At 42.7% G+C, this 21,600-nt stretch overlaps 1 protein-coding gene and 1 non-coding gene across 5 annotated transcripts in view; both read right to left on the bottom strand.

Annotated features, from left to right (window-relative positions):
- ZFR (zinc finger RNA binding protein) overlaps positions 1-21,600 on the bottom strand; it is an 85,781-nt gene that overhangs the window by 49,328 nt on the left and 14,853 nt on the right. For 3 of the 4 annotated variants that reach the window (XM_077462899.1, XM_077462900.1, XM_077462902.1), the window contains exons 2-3: positions 11,204-11,333; positions 1,144-1,225 (exon numbers count right to left, since the gene is read on the bottom strand). In XM_077462899.1, the coding sequence (XP_077319025.1) occupies positions 1,144-1,225; positions 11,204-11,240 (119 nt within the window). In that variant the 5' untranslated portion in view covers positions 11,241-11,333. The remainder of the gene's footprint in view (positions 1-1,143; positions 1,226-11,203; positions 11,334-21,600) is intronic. The other variant, XM_077462901.1, reaches the window with a different exon arrangement.
- Positions 951-1,087, bottom strand: LOC143941512 (small nucleolar RNA SNORA66). Its single transcript, XR_013264202.1, has one exon. It is a non-coding gene; the product is annotated as a small nucleolar RNA SNORA66 (small nucleolar RNA).

The following is a 21,600-nucleotide window of genomic DNA, read 5'->3' as shown; positions in this document are numbered from 1 at the left end:
GCATGTTTTTCAAAGCGAGTTCTCCACGAAATAAATGGAGACATGGACAGTTGTGGGAGTTTACTTTGAATATTAAAAATTAGTTACAAGAACTATAGGAACACCCCCCCCCCCCGCCCCCATTTCGGATTATAACCCCTGTAAGGTTTATTTTTGCCATCTTGTTCCAAATGGGGAGATTTCCCTTCACTTCCTGTTCCATACTCAAAACAGGAAGTGAGGGGAAATCCATGACAAAGGGGAATTTCTTGGGGACTATTGTCCCTATTGGAAGATTTCCCTTCTATTACTTTTCTGGGGATAACCCAAAACGTGAGATTTTCCTTTTATTTTCAATGATAATGGTAAACAAGACAAATAGAAAGTGCATCTCCCCAAGTTCTCTTGCACACTGGAGCTTGAAAAAGCTCAGTACAGCCTTTTCTTCTAATGAGCTAAAATTCAGCCCAATGTGTTTACAATGTGTCTGTACACACATGCGCTTAAGTACTGCGCTTTGAGTAAAAAAAAAAAAATCTGTTTTCCCAGTCAGTATTTTATACAAATATGCGCATATGAGCATAAATATGAACACATCTTTCCTAGGAATGTATTGTGCATGAATACTCGCAAAACAGGTGCCTGAAATTGCGTAAAAAAAAAAAAAAAAAAAAACAGATGCTCAATCAATACCGTGCGCAAGAGGCTTTACGGGGACACAGACCGCAAAAAAATTTTTTAGGGGTGTTCTAATCCATCTCCTCTCTATCCAAAACTAAAGAAAAGTTTTGCCTTTAGTTGTACTTCAAAGAGTACTTGTTTGTGTTGCTCAGAGGCAGTGCAGTTCTGCTTTAAGTGTAAAACTCATTGGAGTAAACTATACAAGTGAACTGTGCAAACGACACCCCCAACCCCACCCCCCTTTTCACACAGTGTCCATTTAAGCACAGTCTGGTCATATCCTGACAAGTAAATGTATTGGCATAGAAGCTAAGGTCACAGTCACATTGCTGAGGACCAGGCTCTTCTAGGACAATGCTTATTTTAGCAAACATGTTCCCCTTGCTTCAGCAACATCATCATGCTGTGCTAGTGATCTTGTTTGCAAATAAGATTAAGATTTCTGCATGCAAATGCTACAATAAATATCATGCATACACTTACCTGTACTGGGCGGCAGCGCCATGGGTAAAGCCAAAGTAGTTGCCAGTAGCCATTTTGGCCTCTTCACCAAGCCGGCTGGGCACTAACAGAAGAAAGAAAAAAAAAAAAGAAGAAAAAAAATTAGTGAGGACTGACTTCATGGAAAACTTTTTTCCATTTTAAACTTTTACAATGTTTCGGGAACTATTTATTAGAAGACCGGTTTGTTTTAGAAACCAAAAAGATGACACTGAACTATTTAATCATGCCTTAAACACATTTAAAGCCCAACTCCTATGTTTAATACACCCTTTAAAAACACTGCTCAAAAAAAAAAAAAAAAAATTAAAGGAACACTTTGAAAAACGCATCAGATCTCAATGGGGGAAAAATATCATGTTAAATATCTATACTGACATGGACTGGGTAATGTGAGTAAGAAACAAAAAGGATGCCACTTAGTTTGATGGAGATGATCATCATCAACCTACAGAGGGCTGAATTTAAAGACACCTCAAAAATCAAAGTGAAAAAATGATTGCAGCCACCCTAAAATGGTACTCAGTAGTTTGCATGGCCTCCACGTGCTTGTATGCATGCCTGACAACATCGGGGCAGGCTCCTAATGAGATGACGGATGGTGCCCTGGGGTATATCCTCCCAGATCTGGACCAGGGAATAACTGAGTTCCTGAACAGATGGAGGTACAACCTGCTGGCATCGGATGGACCGAAACAAAATGTCCCAGAGCTGTCTAATAGGATTCAGATTAGGAGAGAGTGTGGAGGGGCAATCAATGGTATTAATTCCTTCATCCTCCAGAAACTGTCTGCATACTCTTGCCTCATGGGGCCGGGCACTGTCATTCACCAGGAGGAATCCAGGACCCACTGCACCAGCATAGGGTCTGACAATGGGACCAAGGATTTCATCCCGATGCCCAACAGTAGTCAGGACGCCATTGTCTAGCCTGTAGAGGTCTTGTGTCCCTTCATGGATATGCCTCCCAAGAATATTGCTGACCCACCCACCAACCCGGTCATGCTGAACAATGTTATAGGCAGCATAACATTCTCCACGGCTTCTCCAGACCCTTTCGTTGGTCACATGTGCTCAGGGTGAACTTGCTCATCTGTGAAAAGCACAGGGTGCCAGTGGTGGACCTGCCCATTCTGGAGTTCCATGGCAAACACCAATCGAGCTCTACGGTGCCAGGCAGGGAGCACAGCTCCCACTTTAGGATGTTGGGGCCGCAGGAGACCTTAATGAAGTCTGCTTGGTCAAAGATATGCACACCAGTGTCCTGCTGGAAGTCATTTTGAAGGGCTCATCCCATTTCTCCTTGCACAAAGGAGCCGATACCGGTCCTGCTGATGGGTTAAGGACCTTCTACGGCCCTGTCCAGCTCTCCTAAAGTAACTGCCTGCCTCCTGGAATCTCCCCCATGCTCTTGAGACTGTGCTGGGAGACACCGCAAACCTTCTGCAATCACACATATTGCGGTACCATCCTGGAGGAGTTGGTCTGCCTGTGCAACCTCTATAAACGTGATGGAGAACCTTGGCACCCCAGATGTTTTGGAACAACATTTCCCATGATGCTCATGCACTCAGCAGTGTAATTGATCATGGGAAATGTAGTTTCAAAACATATGGGATGCCAAGGTTCACCATCACTGCTCTATAGGGTCCAGGTATTGCCTCATGCTACCAGTAGTGACACTGATCATAGCCAAATGCAAAACTAGGTGGGGAGGATGGGGGGAGTGGCCTCCACCTGTAAAACCATTCCTGTTTTGGAGGTAGTCTCATTTTTGCCCATCTAGTGCACCTGTTCATTTCATTAACACTAAAGCAGGTTAGCAACCCCCTCTGTTACTTAACAGACAAGACTAATATCCCAGGAGTTTAGCTGGCTTGATGCTATACCTCGGATTAAAAAATGTTCCTTTAATGTTTTTGGGGCACGGTACTTTGGGCCAAGCTGGCCCAAAAGAACCATTTACTGCACCATACAGACATGTATTCCTGCAGTGGAATGACAATTTCCTGCATAATTACCAGAACAAAATAGAATCTGGTAATGAGTGAGTGATGATCAGCCATTCATGGGAAGCTTTGTATTCCATGAATGAATACATAGCTTCCTCTGACTGGCTGGAGGCGGGTAGATGACGTTAGGCTCTTCAACTCAGCCAGAGGGAGCAGTAGATTCATAGAATACAAAGCTTCCCCTGAATAGCTGAGCATCACTCAGCTCGACTATTTTGTTCCCGGTGTGAGATTGGAAGTCCTCATCCTAGAGCACAGCGCTGTATACTATACAGAGCTACATACAGTTAATACACGTGCCAAACAAGCACAACTGGGCCAGGTTGGCTCAAACTACTTAAAAAAGGGACATTAAAAATGTGGAGTGAGGGTTTATCGTTAGTTGCTTATTATAAAAAATATGAATCTATGTAAAATCACAATAAAAAAAATAAACTTATGTAAGACCATAAAAATGCCCAGATAAACATTGAAGGTAAATCTGTCACAGATTTGGGCACATCAAGAAATATAGCACATTCACAGACATAGGCAGCTGATGTTATAGGAATAATCCTGACCTCTCCCAGTAAACTACACTGGTTAAAAATGGTTTTGGAGAACAGGGGAAGGCTAGAGCCTGTGTCATGTTTTGAAGAGTTTTTCCCTCATGTCCTGTGACGACAGGAAGTGATGGGAAATCTTAAGCTGGGGACACGAGAACATTTTTAATAGAGTGAAAAAGGGTCAGAATGCCGGATAATGTTATCCTGTCTTTGCCATCCCATTCTGGTGATCACGAATAGGAATTGCTGGACAGGAAGTGACTAAACATGACTCCACCTATCCCCATCTATATCTTTTACCTGTAGCAGTGCATTAAGAGTCGGTTCACACTGAGGCAGCGCGCCGGCATCAGACGACCGGCATCAGACGACAGCGGTGGCTTGCAAAATGACTTATGTCTAGAAGTCAATCCAAGTCGCCTGAAGTTGCCCCAAAAGTAGTACAGGAACCTTTTTCTAAGCCCGAGCGTCTTGAGTCGCTCCTATTAGAACGGTTCCATAGTACAGAAAGGGACACCACTTGTCAGGTGGCTAAACTGCCTGACAAGGCCCCCCTGTGTGAAGCGGTTCTTAAGAATTCTGATTTAGATTAGAGTTTTACATCAAAATTAACACCATTCACATAAGCAGAGAGATCCTACATTTTTGGATTTCAGCCAACGATTAATATCATGAAAGGACCACCTTCATACTTATAATCTTCAGTTTAACAATTCTTAAGGCACTCACCCGAAATAGAATAGCCACAAAAAAATAAAATAAAAAAAAAACAAACAAACACACACACACACACACACACACACACACACACACACGGGCCACTCAGAACACTACTGAAACAGGAGAGCATATATGCAGCATAGCCTCCTGCTTGCAGTTTTGCAATTAAAAACTTAAAATCCATCTCAACTGCCTTTATGATCCATTAACGTTTTTTGGGGGTTTTTTTTGGTAACAAAAAAAAGGGGACTCTGTCCGTTTAAAACATGTTTTACAGCACAGTGCGTGTGCTGTGTAATTTGGCCCCCTTTATCACCTGAATGATCCTGCCAGTTTCTACACTTCCCTCTGTAAAACTGACCACGGTTCATTGTGGCTCCTGAGCCCTGACACCGTGGTCAGTTTACATGCCTCTGTCATTTGCTGTCTCCCTATAGCACCCCGCCCCCTCCCCCAAAAAACATATATAATGTTTGGGGGTTCCATGTAATTTTCTAGCAAAAAATATGAATTTCACATGGAGAGAAATCTCAGTATTGGCCTGGAAGGAAAGTGGTTAAGGGGAGTTTTTCCAGCTGTAAACTCTAAAAATAAAATGCCAAAAAACACGACTAAGGCCAACTAAAAATAAAATAAAAATAAAAAATAAATAAATACTACCATAAACACTGTTAAGGGCCCTTTCACGCGGACGTGTCCATGTATGGGCTCCGCTTTTACTCAGCAGGGATCGCTCCGTCGATCCCTGCTGAACAGGTCAGTCTCTGCTCACTATGCAGGGACGGACCTGTCAGAGCGCTGCTCTCCTGTATGGGGGAAATCGGATGAAGACGGACCGTAGAGTCAGTTTTTATGCGATCCACCAGACAGATGGAAAAATAGGGTTTCCATCCGTCACACTTTAGCAGATCAGATGTCAGCGGACAGGTCACCGCTGACATCAGTCGCCCCATAGACTGCCTAAAAAAAAAACTGACAGGTGGACCTAAACTGTCTGCCTGTGTGAAAGGGGCCAAAAACTCTTTCTACAGTGATCGTGACATGAGGCATGGCATGAGGCCTAACCAACTTAGTGCAAAGGCCTGCCTGATTGCATACAAATAAAGTGTTTAGGCATGACCTCATATTATATGGTTTTGGTAAATCTACAGGAAAGTTGCATAATGTATGGTCAGCCTTAGTTGTGGTCATGTGCAATACTCTCTGAACCCAGCAAATCCCATAATCCATCTCAGGAGCGAGCAAAAGATGGGGGACTACATTCCTATCTATAGTGGGACCATGGAGAATGAATGTATACACCCCTCTTACAGTCTGATCACAGCAATAAGAGAAAAAAAAAAAAAAAAAAAAAAGAATCTGAAAATTGTGGAGGAGGCTGTGAACAATAGAATTTTTTTTATTTAGGAATATGTCAATCCAACATTACATATTTCTGATATGTGCCCGCTGTACTTGTATTATGTATTTTTTTCTGTGTGTCGCTTCCTTGGTGTGAAATCCCTGGTGTTCCTGCCAGTCCTCTGCTTTCCTATCAAAAACTGACCACACAGCGTGCTCAATTTTCTAATTATGCTGGGAACTCATCCTGCTCTCCTCCATCGATCAGACGGGGGCCAATGCATTTGTAATATCTTACACCCTAAATATGGCTGCAACATGTTACAAAAAGATGACAGCAACGCCAGGGGACCCCAGAAGAGGATGATCGGGGCCACTCTGTGCAAAACTAACTGCACAGTGGAGGCAAGTATGACATGTTTTTTTAATCGAGGGTTTACAACCCCTTCAAGGAGTTCAGATTTCATAACATGTTACGCCCGCATCCAGGGTTTAACACTCAATGTTACTAAAATGAGCAGCCCCCATTGTGAAGTGGGGCGAGGAGCTTTTGCCCACACCCATGCTGACAAATCCGATTTAAAAAAAAAAAAAAATACGGTGGTGCAGAGCTTCTTTTCAACCGGCCGCATCATTCAGAGTTCTCTGAATGGGAGAACTACAATCACTTGTCTTAAGTAGTTTCTCAATGAACTTCCAGGGTGCTGAGGAGGGCTCACAAGGTAGTTTATTGATGCTTCCTGTTTAGTACTTGCCTGCCCATACGAGCAGATTCACAGACAGTCTGCATGAGCCAGAGATTGCACCTGTGATCTCCTGATCACAAGTGCAATGCTTTACAGGAGATGTGTGTGTAAATTATTATTATATACATACACACACACACACACACACACACTTTGTTTTACCTACAAGATGATGTACATTTGTTAAAGGTAATCCCATTTAAATGCAGTGGGGTCGGGCACACGCCTAATACACCTAGATCTGTCGGCATGAGATGATCCTTGGACATGCAGCAATTCACCAATTAGTTTAATCACCATGTCACTGCTCAGGCTGAATAACTGCCAGCAGTGTCAAGTTCCTAACTCCACACAGCTTTCTGACAGAGCCAGACATTTAAAGTGGACCCATCCGTAAACCACTGCTTAAGGGCTTAGTTCACTTTAGGGAAAAATGCCCTTGTTTTTTTCCCCCTCAGAAAAAAAAATAAAATGTGCATCTTGTCAGGCTCCCGCAGGCACGTCTTCCAGCCTTCTGTCCATACTGAAGTTCTGGCTTTCAGTTATAAAGCTGGAGGAAGTGTCAAAGCACTTGTAGTCCATTGAGAACTACAAGCCATCTGCCCCAATGACAAAACGGGACTTGTAGTTAGACAAGTTGAACAAATGACGTGACTGTGCAGGCAGGGCCTTAAACTATGGCACGGTTTTTAAATGCAACAGCAGCTGCTGTGGAGAGGGACCCCCGACTGCTGACACAGGAGGGATGGGGGCTGGTATGAGTTATACCCCAGATACAGGTGTAACATGTAATGGGTGAACTTATCCTTTACGTCTTTGTAACCAGTCATTTTGGGCTGAATGGATTTTTTTTTTTTTTTACACATACCGTATTTAAAATCGGTGTATAAACATGCACCCTTTTCGCCTGAAAATAGAAGGGGAAAGCACGGGTGTGTGTTATACGCTGATAGTATATCTTGGGTGGGAAGGAGAGGGACAAGCACAGCCGGAATTTACAGAGCCCTCATCTCCTATTTACTCGGCTCTCACGTCACACACACAGTCCTGCCTCTGCCACCGGTCCAGTGTTCCGTCTATTACAGGAGCTGGTCCAATGCCGATGGCAGAGGCGGGACTGTGCGACTGCCGGCAAAGCTGAGTAAACAGGAGATGATGGCTTGGTGATTTCCTGCACTGTTCAGGCTGCATTGATAAAAGATGGTGAGGCTGCAGATGGGCATTGATCAGGCTGCATTGATGGGCACTGACCCTTATTTTAATTCAAAATAGTTTCTTTAAAAAGTTTTTTTTCCTGAAACCGCTCTCTTAAAATGAAAGTGCATGTTATACGCTGATAAATACAGTAACTGAATTACAACCTTATAATACAGCACTATGTAGCCATGTTTATCTAAAATTAGGGATTTTCCATGGGGCTGGTTCACGTTTCTTTGATGCATTTTAGGTGTGTTACCATCAAATTCTATGATGTTCTTTTTCCATGAATGCGCATCAAAAACACGAACTGGACTTAATGCACTACATTACAACAGACAATTGTGAATGCGGTGGTGCTGGGCCTCAGTCACACACCCAATGACATAGGATATGCTTTTGTGTGTTTTTATAGGACATTCATAAAAGTAAATGCAGACACAGATCCGATACTCTGAGCACACGTAAAAGTACAATAAAAGATACACACCACACACAAACATACACATTTTGAAAAAAAATAAAAAAATTCAAACACAAATTTTTTTTTCTCCATTTTGGATAAAGGAAGGGTTATAACCAATGTCAGAATTTCTGCCATCTGTGTCCCTCTGGGGAGATTCCCCTTCACTTTCTTTCCCTTATTCAAAACAGCAAGTGAGTGACCACATAAAATGTAAGATTCTTTCACTTTTGGGGAGAACAGTCACCAGGATAAAATAGAGGGTGAATATCCCTAAGACCCCTTTCACACTCGAGAAACCTGGCACTGCAAAGTCGCATGACAAGTCGTTACCCAAGATTTCCAATGATAATCATTCATACATGTGTGACTTCATAGCAGTCGCTGTACTATATTGGTCCGACTTTCATGTGAGTTGGGGGCCACAGACCTCAATTTTACACAGGCATTCAGTGAAATTGTGTGGAAATTGCAGCAAAACCACGTGACCCAAGTTGCGGCAGTGTGAAAGGGGCCCTAATAGGGGCACAGCAATAACAACCTGACAGGTGTTCTAAGCACCACCGTTTCCAAAAAGGGGGGGGGGGGGAGGAGAATTAATGAAAAAAAAAAAAGAGCCAACAAGGACAATGCTTGTATTGGTAATGCATTATGATATACCATAGGTAGCCTGCTTATAACCATGGGTTATGAAAACACGTTATGTACTGTACAATTAAGATAAAAATTGCATTCAGTTACTATGTATGTATGCAAGTATATGAAGGAAGCCTTAAGCAAGGCTAGGAACAATATGTAAAGCACTGTAAACCCTTCTGATGTTTATTCCTGAGAAAGTATTTAGAAATGTTTGTATACAGCACTTTCCCTTTAAATGGGCTCATTTTCTGGACCTTATGGTTTTAAATGATCAGGCTGCATTTAAATAAACATTGGTATGCATTACACCTCTATATTCGGCACACACCAGCATGTCCTCAATGTACCAACCAGAACAAATTAAAGTATTTCTACTTTTGCAGTCAATTTAGAAAACCCACTATGTTTGTGACATGTTCCTATTCACATAGCATACCCAAAATAAATGAAACCATATCTTGCCATTTAGGGATTTGTTTGGAACAGACTGGAAACTACTATAATTTCACAGCAATTCGGTTCCCCAAGTATCCAAATGAAAACATTTGTATTATATGTTAAGCTATGTGAATGGGAACATGCAACAAACAAAGCGCTATCCCGATTGACTGTATAAGGGAAAATACACTTTAAAAGTAACCTTGCTGCTAAAAACACAAAAGAAAGCCAAAAAGCAGTAAGAGTAGACTTTATACTTACCTGTCTGAGGCACCAATTAGTGTAATCTGTTCTCCAGCCTGAATATCTTCAGATCACTTTCTGCTATGTTTGATGCCTCCATCCCCCTTGTGCACTCCTCGGTTTTTCCAGTTGGCCCCCTACTTCTCTACAGAACACAGTAGCATCGAATGGGCCAGAGGAAGAGCCATACAATGGCGGAATGCAGGCATCAAACACAGCCAGAGGTGTCGGGAGTAAATTTCTTGGTTATTTTGTGCAACAAAATTAAGATTCTACAAAAAAGGAGTTAGTACAGACAAGTATAAAATTTTACGTTTTTTTAATTTAATTCAGCAACACAGTTATTTTAAAAGCCAAACTCTGGTGCTGTATGCCCCCAGAAAATTGCCAGTCAAATCATTTACCTCTGATGAATAGAATCCTATGACCGGCAGGCTGAATTACGGTACAACTCCTCCCTTCTAGAGCAGGGCTGAAGAGCCGTGACAGCGAATGATCATGTCTTCGCCTTCCTTTCTTCTCCTCCTGGTCCATTCACAAAAATGTATCTTTTACTTAATGCAAGGAATTCTGTGAACAAGCAATGGGAGATTCCGTTCATCTTCTCCTCCGCTATTTTACAGAATACCTTGTATCCTGAGAAAGACTTAGAGGGCTTTATGTGAATAAAAGTGGGGAGAGGAAAGGCAGGGCTAAAGTGGAAGTAAAGATGGTTTGCCAACAAACGGCTGACATGTAAGGTATTAAATGACAGAAGAGTCCCTAGTGGTCTCTTCTGCCATAAACGCATCCTTCTGCCCATCAGCTGTCATGTTCACTGAGCCGTGCAGCGTACATTATGGGCCTGGATACATGCCGCAGGGATGCGACTCCTGTGTGCATGCACGGTAGTGGCATCATCGGTGCCAGGCCTAGCAAGTGGCCAAAGGCACAGGACCTGGAAGGCACACAGGTGAAGCTTGATTAGACGTGCCCCCGTCCCTTCTGTCTCAGCGGTGCGCTGAGGACAATATGACAGGCAAGTCTGCCATAATGTACCAATATGCTGTGCATACTACTACATTATGGCATAACCCACATGGGAGGCTTTCACTTTTAAGACACGATTCCATACCGTCACAGCCTCTCATCCCTGCAGCACCAGAAGATCACCACTCCACTACAATATACAGGTTTACCGAATGGAGGATGTGTACAGTAAATAGCAGCCGGTCGGACAGGGGATGCAGTTCATTAGAAATAAATGTGACTGGTGCTGTGTCCCAAAAAATTGACTAGAGTTCAGTTTTAATTCATGCCAGTGTTGTGCCGATTTGTTTTTTTCTTGCAACCGTAGTGATCCTTTATGGTAACCAAAAAATAGAAATGATATGTTAAGCATGCTCCTGTCAGATCAGCAATGGCACCACAAGAAAAACATACAAATGATCATTTCTACCACTTACAATCTTTCTAATGGCTTAACCTTTTACAATTTTTAATAAAAAAAAATATATATAAAATAATATTTCAAAAGTGAGAATATATAAGCCGGCAGGCAATGACCAAGCAAACTGCACAACATAACCTCTAGGTGACCAGCCAAAGGTATTAGTAGATTATGCAGTACAGCTGATCAGCGTTCATGGAAGAGCAGAGTAAGAGGATAGAATCTCTCTCAGAACACAAACATATAGATTACAACTAAATGATACTTACCATAGGTGAATGAAACTACAGGGCATATAGGAATCATGGGTTCTTCTCTTAGCTGGCCAATCAAACAACTTCAATTCCTGGTCATAACTCACACATGCAGGCGCAAGTAGTTACGATTCCCGTGTAAAAGCTGTAAAGAAAGGCACAGACTTTTACTGAAGAGAAACGTGATGCTTTAGGCTGCAAGCTGCTTATTTTAATCTACCGTCTTATTACTGTCTGCAGGGGCTGATGAGGAGCTGGAGAAATCTGAAGGAGCAGCTTTCCCTTATCAGAGCACAAGAAGGTCACATTTTCAGCTCTCAGTTTCAATCAAGAAACCAAATGCTCAGTGTGAAAGTAAAATGACAAACTAGCAAAACAGCTTGCTGCTCTCACTAAACATGCAATCAAAAACATTGTATTTAAACTGAACACAAAAAGGTTAGACAAGCAAAAGCATGGACCTAGCAAAACAGAGCAATAAAATATTTAAACCAAGTACTTCTCCTGTGGATCACAGGAGTGCAATTCCTTCTTCGCTCCTGTGACCAGTTTTTAGCAGACAATGCGGGTTATTTACTAAAGAAGAATCCACTTTGCACGGCAAGTGAAGTCGCTGTAGATCTGATGGGGGCATGCAAAGAAAATAAAAAAAACAGCATTTTAGCTTGCACATGATTGGATGATAAAATCAGCAGAGCTTCCCCTCATTTCAGATCTACCCCTTCGATTTAGAACAACTGCACTTTAAAGTGCACTTACAGTGCAAAGTGGATTTGCCTTTCGTAAATAACCCCCAATGGGCTGAAGTCCACTGTAGTCACAGAGCCGGTGTCTTGTCAAATAGGGTCCTCCATCAGATGCTGTCCTCTGCGTACTGCGCATGCGCAGTACACAGGAGCACAGATTCCGAAAATTGCCGAGGACGAACGGCGCCTGCGCCGCGAGTCCAGGTTCTATCCCCACTATCCAAGCTCGCCCGCGAGGGGCCCTCTAAAATTCTAAACCCTATGTCCGCTTGGATAGTGGGGCTACCTCCTCCACTCACGGCGCAGGCGCCGTTCAGCTTCGGAGATTTTCCGAAGCTTCGTCTGCTCCGTACTGCGCATGCGCAGTACGGAGCGGACACATATGGATGGCCGGACTCTATTAGGCAGAACACCGGTCCAGGCTCAGGCAAGAATGTGACTATATAGTTGGGATAGGCCCACATGCCTGGACTGCCACCCAGCTCAGCCTCTCACACCCCCTCCACAGCTCAACACTCCAGTGAGCCAATGACTGGCAGTCACTGGCTCTCGGCTCAAAGAGCCCGCATCAGGCCAATGCTGCATTCAGCTAGACAAGTATAAAAGCTGCCAAAAAAATTGAATATATAAATATAATCTTCCCCCCCTTTTAAAAGCAGCACCCAACTACCCTGACCCAATTGTTCACCTGCCCCTGACCTCCGTCCACATCTGCAGCAGCTCTTCTCCCCTTTCCCGGCTCTTACAGGCTTGGCTGAGAACTCAGAAAGCCTCGGAAACTGAGTATTTCTGAATGGCTATGAACCCTTCCGAGTGTCCCCGGCGCCCCCACACCTTTGGCCAAATGCAGTACTGCACACCCCATTAGCTTGAATTCTGCTTGTTTTGCGAGACAACACTTACAAACCTTTTCAGAATTTGAAAAGACAAACTTTTCTCTTTTTTTAAAAAAAAGCTTGTTAACCACATTACTCAAACCAAGGTTCCACTGTTTTTATTAAAAGCTTTACAATTACTTAAAATATAACAACATTTAAAAAAAAAATGCTAACTCAAAATACTGATAGTTGGTCTACCAATAGTGTAAAGGAACAAAAATAGAATGTACTTTACCAACTGGACTTAAACACTTGCAATTACAACATTCTCAATACCAATTCCAAATTCAATTTCAAGTCCATTTGTATTGTCCCTTGCTTTTATATGAAGATGAAGCAGTTCAAAACTGACCAAAGGGTTGGGCCAACCAATGCTATGGCTACAAATATCTACTTCGTTACATTCCGCTGTATCACAAAACACCAGCTTTTATAGAATATGTAACCCAACACGTCATACTCCTGATATGTGCTGTACCACGTACTTGTATGAGAAAGTATCCCGTTCTTTGTATTGCTTCCTTTGTGTGAAATCCCTGGTGTCCCTGTCAGTCCCACTGCTTTCCTATTAAAAACTGACCACACCAAGCAGGAGAACACACTATTTAATTTTTTTGTATTATTTGTGCACAAAAGGTTTTGTCTTTTATTTCTATTTTAAACCAAAGATGATCTTTACAATTACTTTAATTGTAGACAAATAAAAAGACACAGGAAAATATATAAAAAAAAAAAAAAAAAAAAAAAAAACAAAAAAAACAAATGCAATTACAACATGCAGGAACCCCATGCAGTTATCAGGATTACAATTTTTACAGCAGCACTTTAAGGGCCCATTTACATCAAAGTGCAGGCTTTGGGAAAGGCATGGGATCATCCACAAGTAGGTGTAAATGGGTACCCAATAGCATGCCTAAAGCAAAAAACAAAAAAAAAACCCTGCAGGGCATATGTATGGAACAACCAAAATGAAAAAAAGAACAGGATTTCTACAGCAAATCCATTTTCATGCGCCAATGTGTGTTTTACTAGAGGAAAATAGACAAGTGTGAATAGGCCCCAAGACTGATCTGATACTTTGTTGTGTAAATTCAATCCTTTCCATCACTGCTGACTGAGAAAATAGGGGGGAGAGGGGGGTGTGACTGCTGAGAAACTCCATAGCCACAGTAGGCAAAAGTAAATGAACAGCATAGAGAGATAGGTTGGTTAATGATGCAAAGGGTTCCTGGAAAGGAGGGAGGTGAGAAATCCATTATAAACATTTAATCAGCACTGTGTCAAAGGTTTGTGTTTAACATGGCAGAAACCCAACATACAGAAAGCCATCAGTAACCATTTTTTTACTGCCTTGACTACATCAAATCGTGAGTTCAGGTTCACACAAGTCCACACGCTAAACTGGGGGCCCGTCAACCTATTGATTATGATCTACCCAATTGACTGTGGACAGGCAACGGGTAATTAGCGAACATGTGCCCGAGTTGCCGGTACCACCCCTCACGCCGACACAGCCTCCAACGCTCACTCATCTTCACAGCAGAGGGGAGAGCTGCAAAGTTAACCAAAGTTAGCCTTTCAAGTTAACCAGCAGGTGGTTGGTTGCTAGGACACCAGGTGGTCCTAGCAACCAACCACTAGCTTGTTAATATGCAAACTCCGGCAGCTCCCGCCCACGTGGGGATAATGTGAAGGAAGCAAATTACACTACCGGGGGGAGGGAGAAGGCACAGGACACTTGGTAATGTGAAGGGGCAGACGACACTGCTACAGAGGGCCAGAGTACATTACCGTGGTGGGTGAGGAGGGAATGTTGTGAAGTAGGCACAGACCACCACTGTGGTGGTGGGGGGGGGGGGGGGATACACTGTGGGGGTAATTTATCAAAAGCTGGGGTGTGAAAAATATGGTACAGCTCTACATAGAAACCAATCAGCTTCCGGATTTCATTGTCCAAGCTTAATTGACAAAGCTCAAGTTAGAAGCAGGATTGGCTGCCATGCACAGCTGCACCAGATTCTGAGTACTCCAGTTCTACTAAATTTCCCCAATTTTTATTGAGGGCTTAAAAGGTGTTTTTTTTTTTTTTTAAGGGTGCCCCCCCCCTCTTTGATTTTCTACATGATATCCAGGCAGATCTTAACCTCCGACATTGCCTACCCCTGTACTAAACCATGTGAATGATGCTATGCGATGTGTAGGAACAGTAAAATGCAGTTACAATAGCGCATTATGGCAACATGCTGCTTTTTTTTGTTGCATTGCAGTGTTCCGTTCTTTTTGTTTACAGGGCACGTAGTAGCGGTGCACCATTAGCAATACCAATATCAGTGTTGATACTAAGAATTTGCACAAGTACTTGTACTCATACAAATGCTCTGATCCTAAAACCGATCTCTTCAAGCAGGCCCAGGATGTGGGGTCCCTCCAACTGTTCCAGCCTGTCTGTCCAGGGTCCCCTCTGACACAGTCCCCTGCCCTTTACGGGAGCCCTCTCTTTTCCTGCATCTCCCAATTACCCTGCACCCCTCACATACTGAACGGTCGCATGACACTAAAAATAGATACTGGTTATTGGTACCAGCGGGTACTTCAGAAAAGCATCAATGCGTGTAATCTGTCTTAAAAAAAAAAACAAACAAACAAAAAAAAAAACTGATCAGTGCCATCCCTAGTACATAGAAATTATGGTTTTCCATGGGCCTTTGCACTGCAGATCAAAGTAGTCCAACGGATACGGTGTGAACAAAGATGCCTAATAGTATACAGGGGGCACTCATCTGCTTGTATAATGGGTGGTTTTGCATGGCTCAAGATTTAGTTAGTAAACAGTTAACATGAGCTCATAACATTAATAATGAACACCGGAGACATACAAATAAAACATGTGGTGAGCTGAGCTCAGGCTACCAGAAACTGAAACCAACCTCTAAAAAAAGTTCACTACTACCAAAAAAAAAAAAAAAAATTATATATATATATATATATATATATATATATTTTGAAAAATATATATAAATTGAAAAGATATACAAGAGAATACTACTGTACCAAAGTAGGGAAAGTGAACATAAATGCCCCCAAGCTTAGCCGGCACTCTGCACAGAATGGTCATGAAAATAAAATGAATAAATAAACTGATGTCAGACAAACCTGTTGCTCCCTTGTTGGCATTCCTGGCAAAATAAATAAAAATAATAATAATAATCCTCCCCATCCACACCACACAGCATGGATGGACAAATTCCCCTGCTGGGCTTCTGCATCTTGATAGCCGCCACCAGCAACTCTCAGCCCACGTACACACGGTCAGAGATTTTGCCAACCAAATCCGTCGGATTTTGCCCGTCGGATTTAGTCCGACGGATTGTGTCCGAAACTGTTGCATACACACGGTCGGGCCAAGTTGGCGAAAAATCCGATCTTTCGTTACGATGGGACTACATTCAGGCTAGTAGCCAATAGCTTTGATGTAGGAATTTGATCTGAGCATGCGTGGCACTTGGTCCGATCAAAATTCTCTACACATGATCAGATTAGGTCCGTCCGGCCCAGTTGGTCAGGAAATATTTCCAACATGTTGGAAAATTGAGTCGCACGGAATCAGTCCGATGCATACCACACACAGTCGGATTATCTGACGACACGGTCCGATAAGACTCATTCCAACAGATTCTCCGACCGTGTGTACAAGGGCTCAGAATAGCCAAACTGGTTGCATCCATTTATATGCAAGCTGCTGTTTGGTCCACAATTTCCCACATTTTTCAGTTGAAAAATAAATAAATAAATAAATTGAAGGAGCCAGGTGGAAAAGGACAGGTACGGCCAACATTGCCACCCTCTTTTTTTTTTTTTTTAAATGAACACTAAATAGCCAGCTTAAAAGGGGTGTTCCACCCAAAAGTGGAGCTTCTGCTTTAAGCACTCCTCACCACCTTACATGCCCCATTTGGCATGTCGTTTGGGGGTGGGGGAGCAGGTGCCTTCTTTACTCCCTGCCAGCAATCTTCTGGGTCACGTGAAAGGTCCCAGAAGATTGCCGGGTCAATAGCAGAGCACAGCACAACTCGCACATACGTGCCCAGTGTGAAGCTCGTGAGCTGTTATATTGACGGCGCCGCGGAGTGGAGGAGAGGAGCGAGGCTCCAGGCGCCCACATTGCTGGACCGTGGGACAGGCAAGTGTGTTGATTAAAAAAAAAGTCAGCAGCTACACTTTTTATAGCTGCAGACTTTTAATAAACTCAAAAACGTGTGGAACTCCGCTTTAAAGTCTAACTCAAGGTTGTAGTGAAGTTTAAATAGTTTGCTTGGACCATGTTGGTCCAAACACTGACAGATGCATGAGCTATATAAAGTACACAGCATTGCAGCCAGGGTGGCTATAAAAATGTATAAAAAAAAAAAAAAAAAAAAAGTGATTTTTTTTATGTCAAATTTTAATAAAATGCTTTTGCAGTAAAAATCTATTCCAAGATTGTTTTTCTATTTAATATACATTATTTAGTTTATTCAGTATGAAATGGAACTTCTTTATGTAGCACGAGGCTGTATATTCTGCAATGTATTTACATTTTTGGTAAACTCATTTAATGAATCCAAGCTCTGCAAGCCGAGATAACATGCACTGCATTGATGCATTTACACAATGTCACAGTAACCATGTGATAAAAACAAAGTTCAGGAATATTTTTTTATCCCATTGTTTTGCAAATCTATGTACACTACAAACTGTATGATTGAATCGATTCCGATATTGCCGATTTACTAACCTGGCAGCTTATTCTAGATAGAATCTTTAATATTTGCAAACAAAATGAAGGTTTCCTAACTACCAGCAAGATAAAATCCTTACATTTAAAGAGCACCTGTCATTTTAGATCCATCATGGCAGCGCCCGTTAGCGGGCATCTGATCACCTGCTGCCACCACGTCCCTGACCTTGTTGCGTCACTGCTGCATCACCAGCTGTCCCATTAAAGTGACTAGAACTGTCAGTGAGTCACAGAGGGTCAGAGGAGGAGCCACTGCAGAACAGAAATAACAGTTTCTCTTTATAGTAAAAAGGCTTGGTTTAAATCAAGATTTTTTTTTACTAGTTGTTCAAAAGCCACCACGATTCCAGCAGTGAGACTGAACTTCCTGGCCTCAGGCTGAGCGATGCATATATTTTTGCATAAAATTGAGCAAAGAAATATGAACAATTGTATAAAATATGGGCTGTGTGGCTCTATTAATCTCCCCAGATGCAGGAATATGGGTAATCACATGGCTGGCACAAATGACACCTGGATTACTTAAAGCAGAAGTCCACCCCAACACTAAAATTCTTGCATCTACAAACACCCACGATCTAACACTAACCTATCTAGGCATGTAAAGAAGAAATCAGCATACATACTTTTTTGAAGCTGATCGGGTTTCCAGCAACAGAAGCTATGCAGAGGGCACAGCCGACAGCTTTGACATGAATGGGGAGTGACGTCACACAGTCACTATGGGGCTTTCGTTGTCGGCTGTGTCCTTTGCACCCGTCTCCACAGCGAAGTCACATATGACAGCTCGGCATGGGACTGGGTCAGATTGGCAAAAAAATAAAAAAATAAAAATGGTATGTATACCAATTTCTTAAAAGTTAGGTTTGGTTCTGCTTTAAAGGATAAGATACCCTTCGTAACGTTACATGTCATGAAAGGACCGGCCCCTGCATTCAAACCATCTCTGGGCCGGCTGATTAGATTGACTTGGGATTTTACATGCGATTGCCAGTGGCCATAACCACTAGCAGTAATCACTGTTGTCCCAGCTACCTCCAGAGAGAACACAAGGAAAGAAAATCACATCACACGGACAGCTTCAGGCCTCATGCGCACTGGACATTATAACTTTAAAAACAAAAGTTTTTCAACTTTTTGAAATAGCATTTTTGTTTTTTCAACGGGACCAAACGTTTAAAAACTTCTCTCAGAACCCACTAGTTTGGGGGGGGGGGGGGGGCAAAAACAGTTGATAACAGCTTATGTGTACATGGACACATAGGATGGCATGCTGGAGAGTTTCACTGTAGAAGAAAAAAAATAAATAAAACATGTCTGAAGACACAAAAAAAAAAAAAAAAAAACAGCTGTAAAAAACATCCAGTGTGCATGAGGCTTAAGGTTAGCCGTGTTAAATACACTCCATACGCTTGTCCTCAGGTGCAGACTTTTCCTGTTTGTTATTATGTAGTTGAATAGGGACCAGCATTCATTGGCCCAAAGGATATAAGGCCACTTTCACAGTGAGGCGCTTTACAGGCATTTAAGCACTAAAAATAACTCCTGTAAAGCGCCTTTCCCGTCACTTCAGTGTGAAAGAGTGCTTTCGTACTGGGGTGGTACGCTTGCAGGAAGTTAAAAAGCAAGCAGCATCTTTGGGGCTGTTTAGGAGCAACGTACACAGAGGTCGACCGATATGGGTTTTTCTCTGGCCGATGCAGATATTTAGAAATCATGGCGGCCGATGGCCGATATATGATACCGATTTTTTTGGGCCGATATGTTAGGCCGATTTTTTTATTTTATATTTATTTTTTTTATCCCCCTTCATCTCATAAAACCTAACAGACACCTTTCCCACTGGGGCGTTTTTTCAGGTGCTTTTGGGCTAAAAATAGCGCCTGTAAAGTGCCTGCAAAACGGCTCCCCTGCAGTCTATGTGAAAGACAGAGTGCTTTCACACTGAGGCGATGCAAGCAGCACGTTTGGAGTGGTGTATACCGCTTCTCCACCACTCCTGCCCATTGATATTAATGGGTACCACTGCCTAAGCGCATGCAATGCGATTTGGCAGCGGTGCTTCACGGGCGCATTTAACCTCTTCTTCGGCCGCTAGCTAGGATTATATGCGCCCCACTAGCAGCTGAATAGCACCGCTAAAATGATGGTAAAGCACTGCTAAAACTAGCAACATTTTACCATCAACGCCTGCCCGCTCCAGTGTGCAAGCAGCCTATAAAATAAAAACAAGTACTCAAAACTTTTGGACGGAAAAAAAAAAAAAAAAAAAAAAAAAAAATGGACTAACTTTACTGTTTTAGTTTTTTTTTTTTAATCATTAAGTGTATTTCCCCCCCCCCCCAAAATGCATTTGAAAGACCTCTGCGCAAATGCCGTGTGACATAAAATGTTGCAATAACTGCTATTTTATTCCTTAGGATCTCTGCTAAAAAAATATATATACTTTTTGGGGGGGTCTAAGTGATTTTCTGGCAGAAAATACAGGACTTTTACTTGTAAGCAACAAGTGTCAGAAAAGATTAAGGCTCCATGCACACTGAAGCTCAAAAAAGCTATTTCTGGACGCCAGATTGCTGGCACAAAACGCTGGTTTAAAAACCTGCTTTTAACAGCGTTTTATACTAGCGTTAATGAGCGTTTATGAGCGTTTTACAGCGTTAGCGTTAATGGGCGTTTTTTATAAAAATACACAGAGGACACTCCAAAAATCCCACAATGCATTGAAAAATAGAATGCCGAACACTAATGAACGAGCGTTTGAGCGTTTACAAGCGTTTATGAGCGTTTGTCGTTTTTTGGCGCTGAAAAACGGCACTTTGAACGCAAATTTCTGGCGTTCAGAAAAAAGCCCATAAACTCCACTGCTCATTAAAGCTGAAAAACGTCCATGTGTGCATGGACACATAGGCTAACATAGAGTGGAGTTTATGGGCTTTTACAAAAAACGCCCAAACTCCAATAAACTGCAGTTTATCAGCTTCAGTGTGCATGGAGCCTAAGGGCCGGTTCACACTGCGACGCGAGGCGAGGCGACACGGCTCGCCTCGCTCCCGCAAGTCGCCCCCATTCAGTACTATGGAACCGTTCTGAGAGGAGCGACTCGAGTCGCTCCGACTCAGAAAAAAGGTTCCTGTACTACTTCGGGGGCGACTTGCATTGACTTCTATGCAGAAGTCCTCTGCAAGTCGCCGCTGAGCTCCCCGCAAGTCGCGGCGAGGTAAGTCGGAGACGCCTCGCCGCGGCTCGCTGTGTGAACCGGCCCTTAGCCTTTAAAATGGTTAAACTGAGAACTTCTACACACTCAGATGACTTCATTCATTCAGAAGTGTAAACATTGTATCTTTCTGTTCTTTTCTTGGCAGCCTGCCCAGAGAGGAGGAAAGACGTTTCTATGACGACTCAGGCAACTTACACTGACTTCTATTACAGAAGTCATTTCCAAGTCCCGCTGTTCTAAATCGGCCTTTTATCAGCTCAATCGGCCGATGCCGATTAATTAAAAAACGGCAAATATCGGCCGATATATCGGTCGACCTCTAGTACACATCGTTGCTAAAATGCCTTGCTCATTGAAATTAATGGGCAGCACTGTCTAAGCGCCTGCAAAGAGCTTTGAACCACTACCGGAGAAAAAGCGCCACTAAAACTAGTACTGCTACTGCCCCCACCGCCTCAGTGTGATGAGCCCACAGGTTAACCACTTGAACTGTGCAGCAAACAAATTGGATGTTTGTTTGGCTGGCAGGTTGACCCACATTGTGGTGCAAGGTTAGTTGACATAGGGTGGATCAACATGGATTTAATAAGTGTACAGCAGGCTTTATTGAAACATTTTTGAAGGGAACCTGTAGTGGATTTGTAATTTACTTACTAAAAGGGAGAATTAAAGCCAAAGCTGGTTTTGGCTGCATCTCTCCTGTAGATCACAGGAGTGCAGTTCATTTTGCACTCCTGTGACCTGTTTTCAGTAAAGTGGGCTGAAGTCCACTCTCTGCTGACATCACAGAT

The sequence above is a fragment of the Lithobates pipiens genome, unplaced genomic scaffold, assembly GCF_037356315.1.
Source record: "Lithobates pipiens isolate NorthernLeopardFrog02 unplaced genomic scaffold, aLitPip1_a1.2 Scaffold_3, whole genome shotgun sequence".
In the NCBI taxonomy this organism is placed as follows: domain Eukaryota; kingdom Metazoa; phylum Chordata; class Amphibia; order Anura; family Ranidae; genus Lithobates; species Lithobates pipiens.
This window is presented reverse-complemented; position numbering and strand designations above follow the sequence as displayed.